The sequence below is a fragment of the Haliotis asinina genome, chromosome 1 (assembly GCF_037392515.1).
Source record: "Haliotis asinina isolate JCU_RB_2024 chromosome 1, JCU_Hal_asi_v2, whole genome shotgun sequence".
Taxonomy (NCBI): domain Eukaryota; kingdom Metazoa; phylum Mollusca; class Gastropoda; order Lepetellida; family Haliotidae; genus Haliotis; species Haliotis asinina.
The window spans coordinates 93,855,818-93,875,547 of record NC_090280.1 but is presented as its reverse complement, the minus strand read 5'-3'; the positions used below and the strand labels follow the sequence as shown (position 1 = coordinate 93,875,547).

At 39.7% G+C, this 19,730-nt stretch overlaps 1 protein-coding gene across 1 annotated transcript; it reads right to left on the bottom strand.

Annotated features, from left to right (window-relative positions):
- Window positions 1-10,975: 10,975 nt before the first annotated feature.
- Window positions 10,976-18,018, bottom strand: LOC137255615 (transmembrane emp24 domain-containing protein 6-like). The gene is made up of 4 exons (XM_067793067.1): window positions 17,792-18,018; window positions 16,601-16,718; window positions 13,838-13,983; window positions 10,976-12,950 (listed from the first exon to the last, which is right to left on the bottom strand). Exons 1-4 carry the CDS (start codon window positions 18,014-18,016, stop codon window positions 12,717-12,719), a joined length of 723 nt encoding a protein of 240 aa, XP_067649168.1. The 5' UTR covers window positions 18,017-18,018; the 3' UTR covers window positions 10,976-12,716.
- Between the last annotated feature and the right edge of the window lie 1,712 nt (window positions 18,019-19,730).

The window sequence follows — 19,730 nt, the reverse complement described above, 5'->3', positions numbered from 1 at the left end:
TTATGGGGCGAAGTCATAGTCAATATTTCTTGACCCGGGCTAGTCCGAGTTTTTGATGGGCTAGTATAGTTTTGTTTGTGTACGTTACGCACATGTTGATCATTTATTTACAATTTGCATCAATATTTATTTACTTTATTATTTATTTACGTTGATGTTTATGTACTTGGGGACAAGTACTTTTTAGTCAAATGGGTTTATTTCACTTTCACTTTAGTGCTCAGTGGTCTGTAAAAGCACCTTGTTCTTTTACAATTAACAAAACATAGATGGGACTGTTTAGTTATAACACCTGTCTCTGCCTGTGAAGTTAGCTGATCTTGATCTTCAAAGTGTCTGAAAGACAGTGTTGCCAGTAAGCAGGTGACGTGAATTCATTTAGATAAAAAAAATCGACGGAATGAGTGAGTGTGGGTCTATTTCGTTTTTAGCAGTGTTACAGCACAATCGAACCTGTTGACACCAAATCTGTTAGCAGCTGAACTCACTGGGGAATCAGATAGAGGTAAAGTCAAGAGCACACACACGTATTACACAGCGTATAGTTTGTCAGTTTATTCAGAGTTACCTACTTATGAAGTGAGACTGTAACAAGCAAAGGTTTTTAAACGCATTCCGATTAGACACTAAAAGCAATCAGATATGTGTGTATGTATTTCAAAAATAATTTTAGGCATTACGAACATTGTGCATCATTATTTATCAAGATCCATATGAGGCTATCAGCATTCTCCATCCTCAAGACAGTGAGAAAATAAGCTCTCAAAACTGGTATCAAGATGCTATCAGGATTCGTGCAAGACATCAGTTCTGGGCATCGAAGTGTAGGGGGCAGTTTGAAACATCATGGAAAACAGGCCTTACTCGCTACCTTGCGACAATTAACACCCACCAGCACCACCAGTGCGCAAAAAGGAAAACGGAAACAAACAGGTGGATTCACCAAGAAACTTATATATAAAGCTTTATTTTGAGCCGTTTTTGGCCTTCAAGTCGTCAAACAGTGCAGACGTAAATGCATCAATATGAGTGTCTTAGATGTCCACGACAAGAATGGGTGTCTCAAAGACAAGACACAAAAAGTTATATCTGGATATATCCATTGGAGACACCCTGGGGATATTCTTCCTTCTCCACGTAGACAACCTGGAGATATTCCTCTTTCTCCATGGAGACAACCTGGGGATATTCCTTCTTCTCCATGGAGACAACACCTGGATACACTTTGCAGAATCCCACGCACCATGAGTATGCGCTGTTTCACCATCATGGCTTTAACAGATGGCACAGATGTCTAATGACATGGTCATGGCTGGCTAGTTCTATCGTGGACGAGGTGATAGTGTGATCTGTTTTTGCTGCGGCCTGACACTTAGACAATGGGAAGTCATGGACCAACCCTGGTGAGAACATTTGAAACATGCCAAAGTCCCCTGTGAACACTTGTGCGTATTTTGTCCTGAGGAGGAAGTCCAGAACTACAGACGGCTGACGGCTGACGGCTGATGTCCCATTCATGCTGCATAGAGAACCATCTAAATGGAAAAGGGGTTCGGTTCAACAGCAGACACGGTATTGTCAAAACCACCTGTGCAGACCTGTTGTTCTGGCCACCAGTCATGATTCACTCATGATTCATTGATTCACTAACAGATACACCTTGTTTAGATTATGAAACTATCACTATTGATATTCCATCTGGTAGTATATTCCCCTTATAAAAGTTAAAGGTGTAATTGAAAGACGTTTTTGAAACAGTAACTAGAAACACTCAAACAACGCCGTGCAACTTTCCAATGGGATCTCAGATCAGATCACACACCTCATATACACGCTAACATATTTGTAAGTCATAAAACCAACACTATTACTTGCAAATACCTTTCAACTGAAGGTATATTTCCCTTCTAAAAATCAAGCGAATGTGTGAAAGAAGTTTTTGTCGACACAATTTAGTCTATCCTCGCGGTGAACGGAGTATAGGAGGCCTGTGAGCTATAATACGCCGACTTGGAACTTTGCTACAACTCTACTGTTCTAATACTGACACTAATAACAAATATTTGACATAATCTGAGATTGACAAAATAGTTAACTTATCTTCTACATACTGGTTTTCAGTAGTCACTGAGCGAATTTAATCAGCAGTTGAAAATAAACCGGGCTCAATCTTAATTACTAAGCTGCCGCCATAGTGGCTACACTGGTTACGTAACGATCCGCGGCATACGTTAAGGGGCTTTCGAGGAGTGACTGCTCCCTTTCCCCACGGTACAGGACCACCCACCATGCCCAAAGAAAAGTCGACAACAAACGCTTTAACACCCCTAGACCATCCTTTCACACATCATTTAGCTTAGTCTAAATTCTCCTCCATAAACTTCAGCATATTTGTAATAACTCATAAACATTTCAGTTTCTGGACACATTTGCACCAGCTTCTATGGCTTTAAATGTTGCCATGGCATCTGCAAAACTAACTGCCACATGGATAAAAGTTGAACTGCAAAATAACCAGGAATCTAAACACCTTATCGATCGTACGACAATGACGGGTTACTGAAGATAAATTCAATCCCGGACCTTCACGGGTCTCTGACAGTTGTACATCCCGTGTAGCAGGTTGATTTCATCAAACATTACATTGACATACTGGAGTACTTGATATCAAACTCAGTGTCTGTGTTTACATTGGGTAAACTAATCTGAAGAACAACTTTTCAGTATCTGCATTTTATATAAACAGTCACAGGTCACTATGCTGGTGGATGGACACAACTCGTCTGACATTGTTGTGGTTGATCCGGTTGGAAGGATCGTGCGAATGAATCGCAGTCAACGCTCTTACAGTTATTCGATCTGATGCCTCTGAGTACACTCTACTACACCATCAACAATGATATCACCGTGTTTGCCTTCGGGGACTGAACGATCCTTTGTTAGTAAGTTATGACACCTATAACACACACTTCTTATCAGTTAAACGACACGTCAATTTTCAAACGTGAGTGAGTGAGTAATGTTTTACACCGCAATATTCCAGCTATATAATTGGGAACCGATGCCATGTGTCAACCCACAGCCAAACTGGAGCGCAAATGGGATTTCGCAGCGTAGAGAAATGACAAGCCTTCTTATATGCGAGCGAAGATAGCAAAGGTTGGCAACGTACTACTATACTACTACTATACCTTCGCTTCGGATCGAAAAATATTTTTTATGTCAAAATAAAATATCGCCAGTGTGAAAGGTACACTCCCATTTCGTCACTTGGTTGTGCTCTCAGATGTTCAATAATTACTCACGTGAAATATGAGGAGTACATGTATATAATGGAAACGTCACGCTAATGTATTTTTTTTCAGATGAAATCAAAACTATGTAACAATAAATAGCTTGTTTATGATGAAAAGATTATCTGTTGACAATGTCTTGATAGCCTTCTGACATTAGATTTTCCAGGTTAAAATCTTCAGTACCTATATGCTCACTTGATATGCAGGTCTTGAAACTTTAATATCTAATGTGCTTGTGTGCGTGCGTCTGTACCATCGTACAGCATAGTTTACTCTGAAATACAAAGTAATGCCATGTTCTTGTGAATGCAAATTAAGAATACATAGTGTATCGTTGTTTTGTGAACTTACATGCAAATATTTCCTGCTTTCGTGAAGTAGTTATTCGTTAGCATTCCGTTTTGATCTTCCCTGGGCCCCCTTAATGGTGAAGGGACTGGCGTTGCATTTGCTGTTGGTGTCTTTGTCTTCGCCATGGAAGATTCTAACGGATACAATGTCATTTATAACTTATGGGGCGAAGTCATAGTCAATATTTCTTGACCCGGGCTAGTCCGAGTTTTTGATGGGCTAGTATAGTTTTGTTTGTGTACGTTACGCACATGTTGATCATTTATTTACAATTTGCATCAATATTTATTTACTTTATTATTTATTTACGTTGATGTTTATGTACTTGGGGACAAGTACTTTTTAGTCAAATGGGTTTATTTCACTTTCACTTTAGTGCTCAGTGGTCTGTAAAAGCACCTTGTTCTTTTACAATTAACAAAACATAGATGGGACTGTTTAGTTATAACACCTGTCTCTGCCTGTGAAGTTAGCTGATCTTGATCTTCAAAGTGTCTGAAAGACAGTGTTGCCAGTAAGCAGGTGACGTGAATTCATTTAGATAAAAAAAATCGACGGAATGAGTGAGTGTGGGTCTATTTCGTTTTTAGCAGTGTTACAGCACAATCGAACCTGTTGACACCAAATCTGTTAGCAGCTGAACTCACTGGGGAATCAGATAGAGGTAAAGTCAAGAGCACACACACGTATTACACAGCGTATAGTTTGTCAGTTTATTCAGAGTTACCTACTTATGAAGTGAGACTGTAACAAGCAAAGGTTTTTAAACGCATTCCGATTAGACACTAAAAGCAATCAGATATGTGTGTATGTATTTCAAAAATAATTTTAGGCATTACGAACATTGTGCATCATTATTTATCAAGATCCATATGAGGCTATCAGCATTCTCCATCCTCAAGACAGTGAGAAAATAAGCTCTCAAAACTGGTATCAAGATGCTATCAGGATTCGTGCAAGACATCAGTTCTGGGCATCGAAGTGTAGGGGGCAGTTTGAAACATCATGGAAAACAGGCCTTACTCGCTACCTTGCGACAATTAACACCCACCAGCACCACCAGTGCGCAAAAAGGAAAACGGAAACAAACAGGTGGATTCACCAAGAAACTTATATATAAAGCTTTATTTTGAGCCGTTTTTGGCCTTCAAGTCGTCAAACAGTGCAGACGTAAATGCATCAATATGAGTGTCTTAGATGTCCACGACAAGAATGGGTGTCTCAAAGACAAGACACAAAAAGTTATATCTGGATATATCCATTGGAGACACCCTGAGGATATTCTTCCTTCTCCACGTAGACAACCTGGAGATATTCCTCTTTCTCCATGGAGACAACCTGGGGATATTCCTTCTTCTCCATGGAGACAACACCTGGATACACTTTGCAGAATCCCACGCACCATGAGTATGCGCTGTTTCACCATCATGGCTTTAACAGATGGCACAGATGTCTAATGACATGGTCATGGCTGGCTAGTTCTATCGTGGACGAGGTGATAGTGTGATCTGTTTTTGCTGCGGCCTGACACTTAGACAATGGGAAGTCATGGACCAACCCTGGTGAGAACATTTGAAACATGCCAAAGTCCCCTGTGAACACTTGTGCGTATTTTGTCCTGAGGAGGAAGTCCAGAACTACAGACGGCTGACGGCTGACGGCTGATGTCCCATTCATGCTGCATAGAGAACCATCTAAATGGAAAAGGGGTTCGGTTCAACAGCAGACACGGTATTGTCAAAACCACCTGTGCAGACCTGTTGTTCTGGCCACCAGTCATGATTCACTCATGATTCATTGATTCACTAACAGATACACCTTGTTTAGATTATGAAACTATCACTATTGATATTCCATCTGGTAGTATATTCCCCTTATAAAAGTTAAAGGTGTAATTGAAAGACGTTTTTGAAGCAGTAACTAGAAACACTCAAACAACGCCGTGCAACTTTCCAATGGGATCTCAGATCAGATCACACACCTCATATACACGCTAACATATTTGTAAGTCATAAAACCAACACTATTACTTGCAAATACCTTTCAACTGAAGGTATATTTCCCTTCTAAAAATCAAGCGAATGTGTGAAAGAAGTTTTTGTCGACACAATTTAGTCTATCCTCGCGGTGAACGGAGTATAGGAGGCCTGTGAGCTATAATACGCCGACTTGGAACTTTGCTACAACTCTACTGTTCTAATACTGACACTAATAACAAATATTTGACATAATCTGAGATTGACAAAATAGTTAACTTATCTTCTACATACTGGTTTTCAGTAGTCACTGAGCGAATTTAATCAGCAGTTGAAAATAAACCGGGCTCAATCTTAATTACTAAGCTGCCGCCATAGTGGCTACACTGGTTACGTAACGATCCGCGGCATACGTTAAGGGGCTTTCGAGGAGTGACTGCTCCCTTTCCCCACGGTACAGGACCACCCACCATGCCCAAAGAAAAGTCGACAACAAACGCTTTAACACCCCTAGACCATCCTTTCACACATCATTTAGCTTAGTCTAAATTCTCCTCCATAAACTTCAGCATATTTGTAATAACTCATAAACATTTCAGTTTCTGGACACATTTGCACCAGCTTCTATGGCTTTAAATGTTGCCATGGCATCTGCAAAACTAACTGCCACATGGATAAAAGTTGAACTGCAAAATAACCAGGAATCTAAACACCTTATCGATCGTACGACAATGACGGGTTACTGAAGATAAATTCAATCCCGGACCTTCACGGGTCTCTGACAGTTGTACATCCCGTGTAGCAGGTTGATTTCATCAAACATTACATTGACATACTGGAGTACTTGATATCAAACTCAGTGTCTGTGTTTACATTGGGTAAACTAATCTGAAGAACAACTTTTCAGTATCTGCATTTTATATAAACAGTCACAGGTCACTATGCTGGTGGATGGACACAACTCGTCTGACATTGTTGTGGTTGATCCGGTTGGAAGGATCGTGCGAATGAATCGCAGTCAACGCTCTTACAGTTATTCGATCTGATGCCTCTGAGTACACTCTACTACACCATCAACAATGATATCACCGTGTTTGCCTTCGGGGACTGAACGATCCTTTGTTAGTAAGTTATGACACCTATAACACACACTTCTTATCAGTTAAACGACACGTCAATTTTCAAACGTGAGTGAGTGAGTAATGTTTTACACCGCAATATTCCAGCTATATAATTGGGAACCGATGCCATGTGTCAACCCACAGCCAAACTGGAGCGCAAATGGGATTTCGCAGCGTAGAGAAATGACAAGCCTTCTTATATGCGAGCGAAGATAGCAAAGGTTGGCAACGTACTACTATACTACTACTATACCTTCGCTTCGGATCGAAAAATATTTTTTATGTCAAAATAAAATATCGCCAGTGTGAAAGGTACACTCCCATTTCGTCACTTGGTTGTGCTCTCAGATGTTCAATAATTACTCACGTGAAATATGAGGAGTACATGTATATAATGGAAACGTCACGCTAATGTATTTTTTTTCAGATGAAATCAAAACTATGTAACAATAAATAGCTTGTTTATGATGAAAAGATTATCTGTTGACAATGTCTTGATAGCCTTCTGACATTAGATTTTCCAGGTTAAAATCTTCAGTACCTATATGCTCACTTGATATGCAGGTCTTGAAACTTTAATATCTAATGTGCTTGTGTGCGTGCGTCTGTACCATCGTACAGCATAGTTTACTCTGAAATACAAAGTAATGCCATGTTCTTGTGAATGCAAATTAAGAATACATAGTGTATCGTTGTTTTGTGAACTTACATGCAAATATTTCCTGCTTTCGTGAAGTAGTTATTCGTTAGCATTCCGTTTTGGTCTTCCCTGGGCCCCCTTAATGGTGAAGGGACTGGCATTGCATTTGCTGTTGGTGTCTTTGTCTTCGCCATGGAAGATTCTAACGGATACAATGTCATTTATAACTTATGGGGCGAAGTCATAGTCAATATTTCTTGACCCGGGCTAGTCCGAGTTTTTGATGGGCTAGTATAGTTTTGTTTGTGTACGTTACGCACATGTTGATCATTTATTTACAATTTGCATCAATATTTATTTACTTTATTATTTATTTACGTTGATGTTTATGTACTTGGGGACAAGTACTTTTTAGTCAGGTGGGTTTATTTCACTTTCACTTTAGTGCTCAGTGGTCTGTAAAAGCACCTTGTTCTTTTACAATTAACAAAACATAGATGGGACTGTTTAGTTATAACACCTGTCTCTGCCTGTGAAGTTAGCTGATCTTGATCTTCAAAGTGTCTGAAAGACAGTGTTGCCAGTAAGCAGGTGACGTGAATTCATTTAGATAAAAAAAAATCGACGGAATGAGTGAGTGTGGGTCTATTTCGTTTTTAGCAATGTTACAGCACAATCGAACATGTTGACACCAAATCTGTTAGCAGCTGAACTCACTGGGGAATCAGATAGAGGTAAAGTCAAGAGCACACACACGTATTACACAGCGTATAGTTTGTCAGTTTATTCAGAGTTACCTACTTATGAAGTGAGACTGTAACAAGCAAAGGTTTTTAAACGCATTCCGATTAGACACTAAAAGCAATCAGATATGTGTGTATGTATTTCAAAAATAATTTTAGGCATTACGAACATTGTGCATCATTATTTATTTGCATTTGATAAACAATTGTGTTGATAAGTAGTCAATTATCTGCAATTTCATGACATTATCAACGTCAACTTTTTTATGATTGTTTTCCGAACTCATACTTCTTTGTAACTTTTAGCAGTCTATAACGAAAGATGAACTCTTTCAAACATTTCGCTATCGCTAAGGATTAATAACTTATTATAATAAAGACACAATACTGTTCAAACTTTTTTTTTTAAACAAGGCTAAAAAACAAGACACAAAATCAAAGAAGAAACCAATAGACCTTGTTTAGCTGTTGTCATCATGATTCCTTGACTTACTGTCATTGTCAGTTATATCTGTAGTTCTTAAGAAACCATATCAGATCTTGATATTTTTCTTCTTCAGTGACGATGGTGTTTTGTGATGTTGCTGGTGGTCTGTGGACGTACAAGCTGATGTAGTGTAATGTCGACTAACGTGTTGTGACGTCAAGATCAACCGCTGTCCGAGGCTCATCTACGTGGCCTTGATGCGTAAGTTGAGAAATCACATTTTACAGATGATACTGCCTTAACACACCAGTGTAAACTTGCATGATTCTAACTGACGCATTGCAGATTGTATGGCACCTAGATCAGGGTCTTTCATTTCAAAGACGAGAGCAAGAAAATGTTCTCTCTACTTACTTCTTTGAGCACTTCTTTACCACCTCACTTTCCCCACACTTCATATTGTAATTAGAGCTACATATACTACCCAGAGAGTCATCACCTCTGAATTGATAACGATGGTAACAACATCCCCCTTTTTCTCTCCTCCGTTGCTCTCGGCATTTTCAACCACACGACCTGTGAAAAGGAACAAAAATTGCCCTACACCACGTCCACCCCCAAGGAATGTCCAAGCCTTGAGTTGACCCTGTTATGCCAAATCCTAACTGTATGGTTGTTATCCATCATTTGATGTATGTACAAAGTAATTAAGAAGAGAAATGGTATATTCAAAGATAGTTCTTGTTTCGAAAGGACGAGAAGGTATTTCGCCTGTTTGGTGATTGTTATTGCATCCATCAATATGACACCTCTCTGACGGCGGAGTGTCAATAGAATCAATGTACGCATATGGGATTTGAAGACATGTAGCCACCAAGTCAGTAAGCCTGACCACTCTCACAAGCACTGGCTGCTGAGGACTAAGTCGAGCAGGATCTTCTAGGGAAGATGAGGAGCTTAGATTGTCCCATTAGTAACTACATACCGTGGCGCTTTTGACGTTATACCTACAACTAAGGATATATAATCAGTTGCGTTTTTCCTTCACTGCAGTGTGTAGGGAGAGCCAGGTTCGAACCAGGGATCATCTCCACCATCAGGTGAGATTATAATAGTCGTTATATTCAGGTAACGTTAACATGACCAAGTGATAGAAGGTGTTATTGCCCTCATAATCCAAGGAATCAGTAATCCAAGTCTGCTCTTGTAGCTTCTCCTTGATACTCTGTAGATAACAGTACAGTATCAGTATTATCATATGTGTGATTGTGCCTTGTTTAACTCCGCACCCAGCAATATTCCAGATATATGGTAATCGTGTCTGAACCAGACAATCCAGTGATCAACGCTATGAACATCGATCTACGCTATTGGAATGCTATTACATGCGCCCACCAAGTCAACCAAGTCAGCCATATCCCGTTAGTCGCCTCTTTCGACTAGTAATGCTGACGAGTAATGCTAACCGGGAGTAAGTCTTCACGGGTTCCATATGTAGGACTTTGATATACACATGCCTAAAGACATGTCATTGTCTATTTATACGAACGCCACAAAACAGAACCATGGATTTTGACAGAAAGCACGTACCATTCGCAGAACTGTAATAAATAAAATGTTCTGCAAATTATTACTGTTTTTTTTTCATACAGGTGAATCGAACAAAACTTTAAATAGTGAATAGACTGGTTTACGATATGACTCACCAGTCACAGTCCAGACACTTTTCAAAATATTTACGTTGTCCATTTAGCAAGAATCTTAAAGTCTCAGAACCTGGTTGAAAGAACTTCCTCTGCTGTACCTCGGAGGTATGGAAACACCTGTGGTTGGACTTTCAAGTATATTCCGATTATGAAAAAAAGTTTGATTTCATTCCTCTTTCAGTCGTTTTAGTATTCTTTTGTTGCTCTGAATGTTTACGTATCGATCTGATCAAGATGTGATCGGAAACAATACGACATTGTGAATCAATATTTATAGTTTCATTTAAAATTCATATGAATGTCAGTAATTTGAAACTGACAACAAGCCTGGACATCAACACAACACCATACCCTGGGATCAGTGTGCCTTCATTATTGAGAGCGATAGGGTAGCCGGTAGTTAAAGCTTTCGTTCGTCACGCGGACGATCTGGATTCGATTAGGTATAAAAATCCTAGGTTCCACATTAAAATAATATTTCTCACAAGACCATACAAACTTCCTTCATCATGATTTACTGGGATTTACGAGTATTTAAGGAAATAAGCTGATTTTCCTATCATTTCCCTGATCAATTTCCTGTACACAATCTCCTCACCAAGTTACGCAACAGAACAATGAGGTCACCCTCAAATAACAGAATATCCTTTGTAAAAACCTTTGTGGGCCTTTGTACTGAGTTAACTTTTGAAATGAAAATAAACATGCTGAAGTTAAACCCCATGTTTTATACGAAATGTTTCGAACATCCTGACTGCCATGTGTTGGGGACTAATAGTTCATGTAAATATGATGAGAGAAGAGAACGGCCACTTTCACAGCTCTTACAGGTAATACCCTAAACCCTAAATGTTTTAATGCTGTGCCCATGATATTATAAAAGCAAGCAGACACTTAGGACACATTTTCATTTCAGTTTGTGGAAGTAGCTTTGTCGTTGAAGCATTCGCTCACCAGGCCAAAGACTCAGGTTCGATTCCGGATATGGGTACAATGTCTGAAGCCCGCTTCTCGTTTATCCTCGTTTATCCCTGTGACGTTTCGCTAAATGCGTTGTAAAACCGTTCTGACACGCTCATCGGTTATTATTGAAAAGGACAGTATCCTGCAGGAAATCGTAAAATCAAACAGTGCAAAGTACGTCATAGATAAATATGTGCAACTCTTACAGATGTAATATACATATATCTTAAAGACCCGTATATATCCGGGTTAGAATTGGCCTATAGTAGTAATTCTAATCACGCAGCAGGTTAGGTAATATTATCAATCACACACAAGCTAAGGTAATATTACTGTTAACATAGAGAGGTTGGGAAATATTACCAAGCACAGATTCGGGTGAGGTACTGTTCCCAGTTACACACCAGGTAAGATAGTATTACCAATCACAGACTGGCCCAGGTAATATTACTGATCACACACCAGGTAAGGTAATATTACCAATCACAGACTGACCCAGGTAATATTACTGATCACACACCAGGTCAGGTAATGTAACTAAAGACAGACCGGGATAGGAAATACTACTAATCAGAGACTAGGTAAGGCAATGTTACTAATCACAGACCGGGTTAAGTAATAAAACTAATGATCAAAGACTGGGTGAGGTAATATTAGTTATCATAGACTGGGTGAGGTAATATTAGTTGCCATAGACTGGGTGAGGTAATATTAGTTGCCATAGACTGGGTGAGGTAATATTAGTTATCATAGACTGGGTACATCAACGTGCCTATAGGCATGCAAGAGAACGATATGCACAGGCTTGTGTCTTGGAGAGGAATCTTTTGTGGTGGTGCCGTGATGATTTGGGGTGGAATAACAGCACGCCAAAGAACTCCTTTGGTGATTGTTCAGGGCAACTTAACTGGTGTGCAACGTCATGGCTGAGGCAGTGTGAAACTAAACTCACTTACTATTTATGGTTTCCAAATTTTAAATTATATTTGAATAATGTACATTGGAAATAAATGCTGAAATGTAGTCTCTCGTTCAAAGCATCTTCCTTCCATATAAGTGCTATTTGTAGAACTGGTACAAATTAAGTCAAGATGCCATTTTGTACTCTGAATATACTTCTTTCATAGTCATTTATAAGACACATGTCCTCGTATACCACTTGCGTAGAACGGTGCTCATGCTGGATTGTTTGGTCCAAACCAAAAACTAGACACGCGTTATTAGAAATGAGTCTATGACAAAGATGTTCTTTCACACCTCCATATATCCATGAGAGCATTTCTTCACTGCATGTTTCACAAACTCCCGATTTTTCACCGACGTATTAGTTTTCCAAAAACACCAGATGACAACATATAGCAATATGTGATTCCTTGAAAATGATTAATATAAAATGTCAAAAGAGGAAGTTTTCAATGAAAATTTGACCAGGTGCAGATACTATGATCGATACATCACGTTTAGCAGTATCCAAAGAGAATTCTGCATCTCTGTCACGCCCGGGGTTTGGACGTGGGGGTGACGACGGGCATCCTAAACATCCTCCTCAGGAAGAACACCTGCCCCATCCCCGCCACCAGGACTACAACACATAGGGCTGATGACCAGTACCCCACGTAGCGTTGGTTGGCGTTGAGGAGGTACCAGTCGCGCACGACGTTGAGGCGGGTATGTGTTTGGTAATTGTCCACGTCCGTAAGAGACAGTTCCACCCCCTCGAGTATTGTCTGAAAAAATAGCCAATTCATTGAGTGAGTTACTCTAGCTTTACGCCATCGAAATATTTCACCTGTATGGCGGCGGTCCGTATGTAATCGAGTCTGGACCAGAAAATCCAGTAATAAACAGCATGACCATCGATCTGCGCAATTGGGAACCGATGACATGTGCCAACCAAGTCAGCGAGCCTGCCCATGCGATCCAGTTAGTCGCCTCTTACGACAAGCATAGTCGCTTTTTATGGCAAGCATGGGTTGTTGAAGTCCTATTCTACCCCGGGACCTTCACGGGTCCAGCGAGTTAAAGGGGTGAAGGAGTAGCTCTGATAGAATCGAAAGCATTCCACCTCCCCTATTTCCGCACCTCCGCATATTTCATACAACCGCACACACTAGCAAGTATCACAAGCTTTGTATTGGTTCCTCTTAAATAATATATGTTTCAAATTTCAACAATAACAAACACTATGATTCTGATTAAATTGAACGATTGGCAGACTTATTATTTCTAGTATAGGAATGACCGAGAGTTGGGCGTTATATGATAAAATCTGACATGAGTGAGGGAGTGAGTGAGTTTAGTTGTGTGAGGTTCGTATAGTTCTCTTTCTCCTGTTGCTGTTGGCAGTGGTGGTGATGCACAAGTACCTAAAAACGCCGGAAATGTAGGATGACAGCAACGTTACAGATGCATTCCAGAAACATTGTAGAAATATTGCAGAAACAATGCGGAAATATTGCAGGAACGATGAAGAAATATTTCAGAAATAATGCAGAAATATTGCAGAAAGAATGCAGAAATATTGCAGAACTATTTACTAGTGCGAAAGTTCGCCAGCATGCCTGGCAATGCATTCCACATACGTGAGCAGCTGATCCATATTACAGTTACTCACTGAGAGGTTCACCGTAAGACCACGAAGCTCTTCTACATCCTTCAAGTACTGGCCCCATCTCTCAATAAGGAAGGTCGTCAGGTAGAAGTATACCAACTTGGAACCAAATCGGCTCTGTGTATTGTCAAAGCAGAATTCCATGTAGCCTTGTAACAGAAAGAAAATGCCCACGAATATGCTTTGAAACACACCAGTGGCGAGATATAAAATAAACGGTGAATTAAAATTTTCATATAAATTAGAAGGAGACGGATTTTGCGAATAGGAATTCTGTGCGTTTTGAAAGATTCATGTGAGTGTTGAAAGATTCATGTGAGTGTTGAAAGATCCATGTGAGTGTTGAAAAATTCGTGAGTGCACGAATCGAACTCATATCATCTACAGGTTTCTAGTCCAACATGTCTTTGCCTTTGTCTTTGTATTTATTAAGTCATGTCCCTTGTTCCTGGGATTCACTCAGTGAAGATTTGTTTGTTTATTTGTATATTTATTTGTTGCTACAACTAGTAGTTGCTACATATGGCAGTATTTTCCAGCTAGAAGACGACTGCTGCAAATATTCAAATTTGGACCAGGCATTCCAATAATCAACCGCATGAGCATCGATCTAAGCAAATGGCGAGTCTGACCACCCGATCCCGTTATTCGTCTCTACGACAAGCAATGGTTGCTGAAGACCAGTTCTAATAATAATATAACATTTGCAAAATGTATATATTTTTACCTGAAATTATTCAGATATCTCACCAAAGTCAATGTTATATTCCGTACATTTTGTTAAAGTATTCACGTTGTTGCAGACTTGTTAACGGCACGTTGCGTAACTGACAGCTGTCTATGCTACTGGCATCGCCCCATGCCGCTAAAAGCCTGATTGAATATACACTCCAGTGTTTGCAGTGACCGCTTCGATCACAACTTAATGGTCAAATATTCACGCCTGTACATCGAATAATATCAGTACACGTTCAAGAACACTGTACGGACGTACCGTATTTGAAGTAAAGGACGCCCTTACATGGAAACATGGTCGCTGTTCAAGAATGGTGCAATGTTTATGAGTAATGTACATGATTAATGAATACAGATCATGTTAAGTTAGATATTGTTAGTACCGGAATGGTGATGTTAATTATAACTTTGATGTGTTTGTATTACACCGTCGTAACGGTAAACTTTGTATTGAGTTTAATTTAAATTGATAAGGTTTATGTGTTATTCTACCATCCCTCAAGGGCATCGAAGGCATTTTATATCATTGTGGTTGAATGATTTTGTATGACATCGAATTTATGTAATGAATAAAGAGTGTGACCCTGGAAAACTTCTGTTTGTATTAAGGTGTGAAGATTCACATCCCTGACTAAGTCTCCAATTCTAGGTACCTTGGTACCTCAAGCAACTTGGTGGTAAACCAAGCTCGACTTCATTATCATAATATTATATATTTATAACGCGCACATATCCACGCTCGTAAACATGCTCTTGGCACTAACCCGGATCTTCACCTGTCCTACAGACAAGACATGGCCCAAGGACACGTCGTCATCTATAGACTGTTGGAAGATTCTGCGTTTCCATTCTAGGTCCCAGACTCCTGTCATAATGGCTTTGATTGACATTTCCAGATACTTGTGCCAGAAACGGCTTTGGGAGTTAACTCACTCGCTCACTGTTTTTTTTTTAATAAATGAGAAAAGAATGTCTTTTTTAAGATTTGCCAGTGTTATGGACTGGAGGCGTAGAAACGTCTGAATGCAAATGGAAAATGAATTAATAAACATTGTTTAGACCACCTCCATAGTTGTAGTGCCACAGGTATTGCACCCTAACAACCTGGTATGAACATGGGAATCCAGTTCATTCTCGTGTCAGCCTCCATCCTTTTTTCTCACGCACCCCCAGTCCCCCAATCCAGTCCACAACCACAGACAACCAGAACAATCTCGGGCAAACTGTAGCGCAAATAGGGCTGCGCAACAAAGAGAAAATGGCCAGTTTTCCTTTATGCGAGAAAAGCGAGCAATAGTTGGCAACGTATTGCCCTCCCTTCTGTTCGAAATATTAGTAACATCAAAATAAAATATCGACACCATCAAAGGTAGACACCCTTTTCCTCAAAGGGTTGTGCTCGAATGGCCTTTAATACGAATAAATATACGTCTATACTTGTGGAATCACACGTCCGCCGTATAGAATACTTGCGGAGATACTCCCTTCATTCATCCGCTACGCCAGAAGTGTTTGCGAAATTCTAACAATAACGACCCCAGTTAAGAGAAATAATCGCCAACAGTTTAATGGTAACATGATATTTCTTTTTAATTTCTCCTTATCCTCATATCTTCGCTTCGCTGAACCGGAAGCCGGCAGGGCTAATGGAGGCAAAGAACGATAACTTCAGCGGACAACCATGAGGGCGTTCGGAAAGGTATGAAACTTTGTCACCGGAAGTACTAAGGTCTCACGAAGTGTAGTACGCTACATAGAAGCGACAAAACCCTTTCAGCGTTCAAAAGAAACCTTATGTATCTTGATGAATGTGCGAATACCAACAATTTATGGAAGACATCAGTCATGCAATGAGTGACACATCAACAGAATATCTAGCAGTCAGCTCACCAGCTCGTATGATAATGATTGTCTTACAAAAATTATAATTAGCTCCTGTGGAATTTATATGACGCAAGTTTAATATGGACGCAAATCCATTTTGAACGCAAATGTGGAGTAGGGGAGACAACTCCCTCCGACTACACGTACCTTGTTCCACGATCTCCTTTTCAACCATCGCACCTGGCTTTTCATACTGGGAGTCGATGACTTCACCGTGTTTGTCCAGGAGGAAAAAGTTGATGTTCCTGTCGCCGCCCCTCACAACCTGGACCATGTAAAAAATATAACATGCAATAATTTCGCCACTAACGAACTATAGAGTGTACCCTTATTGGTCGATAGGAGAATGGGTGGGACTTTTGTTGCACTATTGCATTGAACGATGAAACACAAAACGCAAAATCATGCATGCCGACAGACAAGCACGTGCAGACACACCGTATTGTATATTACAGTTATGTTAGTTTAACATTTAGTCATTTAACAATTTTATATATCACAAGAGCTGGTCATCTTGAAACTGCTATGTTCATCATACAATAAGTCTGTTATATGCAGTAGTCAGCATAATTCTATAATGTTGACTGCGCGTAAAACTACACTCATTCACGTGCCTAATAACATCATTAGTGTATATACCGAAACGTTTCTCATTGTGGCAAAGAAGTTCACAATCCATGGTATCATTCTAGTCTAATTAAGTAAAGTAACTTCACCAAAGGAATCTTGACCAGGTTATTGTGTGTCCTGATTAAATCAAACTCTTTTCTTCTTTTCTTAATTTAGTTATACACATCACATTAACCCTTTGCACCAGCACGACGCTTGTGACCTCAGTCATCAACCCCTCATATACTGAGGGGAAAAATACGGGATCACATGAAAGGACAAGTGTTCCTTTTTTCCAGTGTTTCTTCACAAGCTTTGTATCGAATACCTGGAAACCTGGAAAAAATGAAGGAGCACTTGTGCTTTCACGTGATCACATGTCATTTTCTCTCAGTATATATGCATGGAGATCCGTCCCACTTTACAGAATCACATGTCATTGTCTCTCAGTATATATGCATGGAGATCCGCCCATCTTTACAGAATCACATGTCATTTTCTCTCAGTATATATGCATGGAGATCCGTCCATCTTTACAGAATCACATGTCATTGTCTCTCAGTATATATGCATGGAGATCCGTCCATCTTTACAGAATCACATGTCATTGTCTCTCAGTATATATGCATGGAGATCCGTCCATCTTTACAGAATCACATGTCATTTTCTCTCAGTATATTTGCATGGAGATCCGTCCATCTTTACAGAATCACATGAAGCATTACATACACTGTATGAGATGTAGAGTCGGCATCCGTCTGTGACGAACTGATGGAAACACTCTTCCCTTCCGGCCGCTACTTCCACTTTGAACTCATGCTGAACTCCAGGAATGCCATCAAAGTCGAATTCCTCATCGGCATTTTGGCCAAAAACAGTTTCTGTGGAAACTAGGAGTATTTTGTTCGTCAACAGGAGAACTGATAAAATGCCATACTTATACCCCGCCGCCATTTTGATCTGAAGATAAGGGTCTATTTCCGGTGGTGTAAGATAACGGGACAGTGATAACGACAATCATGCGACGGTTCCAAAGTGATTCATACATGGTCAGGGGCCTAATTATCATTGTGAAGAGAAAGCTCGGCCTTAAACATTATTGCTGCTAAAATGGATGGACAAGCCCTAGATACTATCTGAATATGACGTTTTTTACCCTCTCGGGCTTACATGACAAAATCGGCGTGATACCCACCTGTTAGTTCATATTTACTTACATGACTTACATGCTACCTTAGTCAGCTGTGTAGTTACCTACCTTTATAAGGATCATTGGTTGTCCCAGTCGACGAGCAGAGTTGCTTCCGTTTAGCGTTGACGACTCCTATGTTACCACGGAACCAATATTCGTGAATACCACGTTACCACGTTATCGTTACCAAAAAAACATGGAAAACAAGGACTTGGTTTGCCTGACATGCCGAATAACATATATAAAACGCAAATTCATCACGTAATCTATACGGACGTTTATAACTGAGATTCTATTCCAAATGATTTAAAATGAATATCAAAACTAGCTACAGTGCGATTAGCTGATGACAACAAAAGTCGATGATGGTCAACCATACACAATATGCCAAGCATCCTTACTATGTTTACTAAACGTCTTTGATGGACATTTGAGCTGATGAAGACTGTTGTCAAGTTTAAAGATATAAAACTCCTTTAGTCTGTGACCGACGTTTTGACCGACATTCTGAATCATCATGGAAACGTCGGCTTCTCATAATAAATGAAGTTGTATATCTATTAAAATTGTCATCATTCTTCTGTAGGTACTAATTAACTAATTTAAAGAGAGTATAGCGTTTTTAATGTTTTTGTAACTGAAGATAGAAAGATCTTTTCCTACTTTAATTAAGTCTCTTCAGTCATCACTTATGCGTATAAGACTTTGTAAAAAGTAATAGGTTTGTAATTTTCGGAAATTTTGACGATTTGGGAAATAATTACCAAGACTTCAATATGCAACCACTTGACTTTTATCATCGCCATTTCCCGTCGCCATATACCTGGAATATTGCTGAGTCTGGCGTTAAACGACAAAGAAAAAAAGGTCAAGTAAAGTGTTAAACTGAATAAACGCGCTGACGCACAGAAAAGGTCAAAATAGAGAATTTGAATCAGTTTGATCACTGATGTTTCACATTTGCAAATCTCCTCCTCTCCAAGTTTTAGTGCGGCAATATTGATCAAATCACTTTAAGTGCAATGCGCTTTATTGTGGATATGGTGCCCTATGTAACTGCCTAATTCCGGTGCTTTTGGTATTATACCAGACATAAAAGAAAACAAATTAAAATAAACTAGTGCTAAAAAAAGTCCCACCTAAAAATATTACATGAAAATTCAAAAAAGTAAAAATTAAGTGATAAAACCATATTGATCCATCCCACACATGGATAAGCGAATACTTTTCTTAAACAAAATGTGAAATAAGGGAACGAACCGCAAAAACGCCGCGAGAAGTGAAAAAACGCAATTTCTGATGTGGCACGAAATGCACGTTCATGATGACGGCATAAAACAGTGTGCGGGACACGTTAGCAACGCAGTCGACAGAAAAACAGAAGAACTATGCCACGTTTGAGCCAGATGGAAAGAGAGAGAGCGCTGTGGGAATGGCGCAACAGGGAGCCAACAACGCCGTCATTGCAAGAACCTT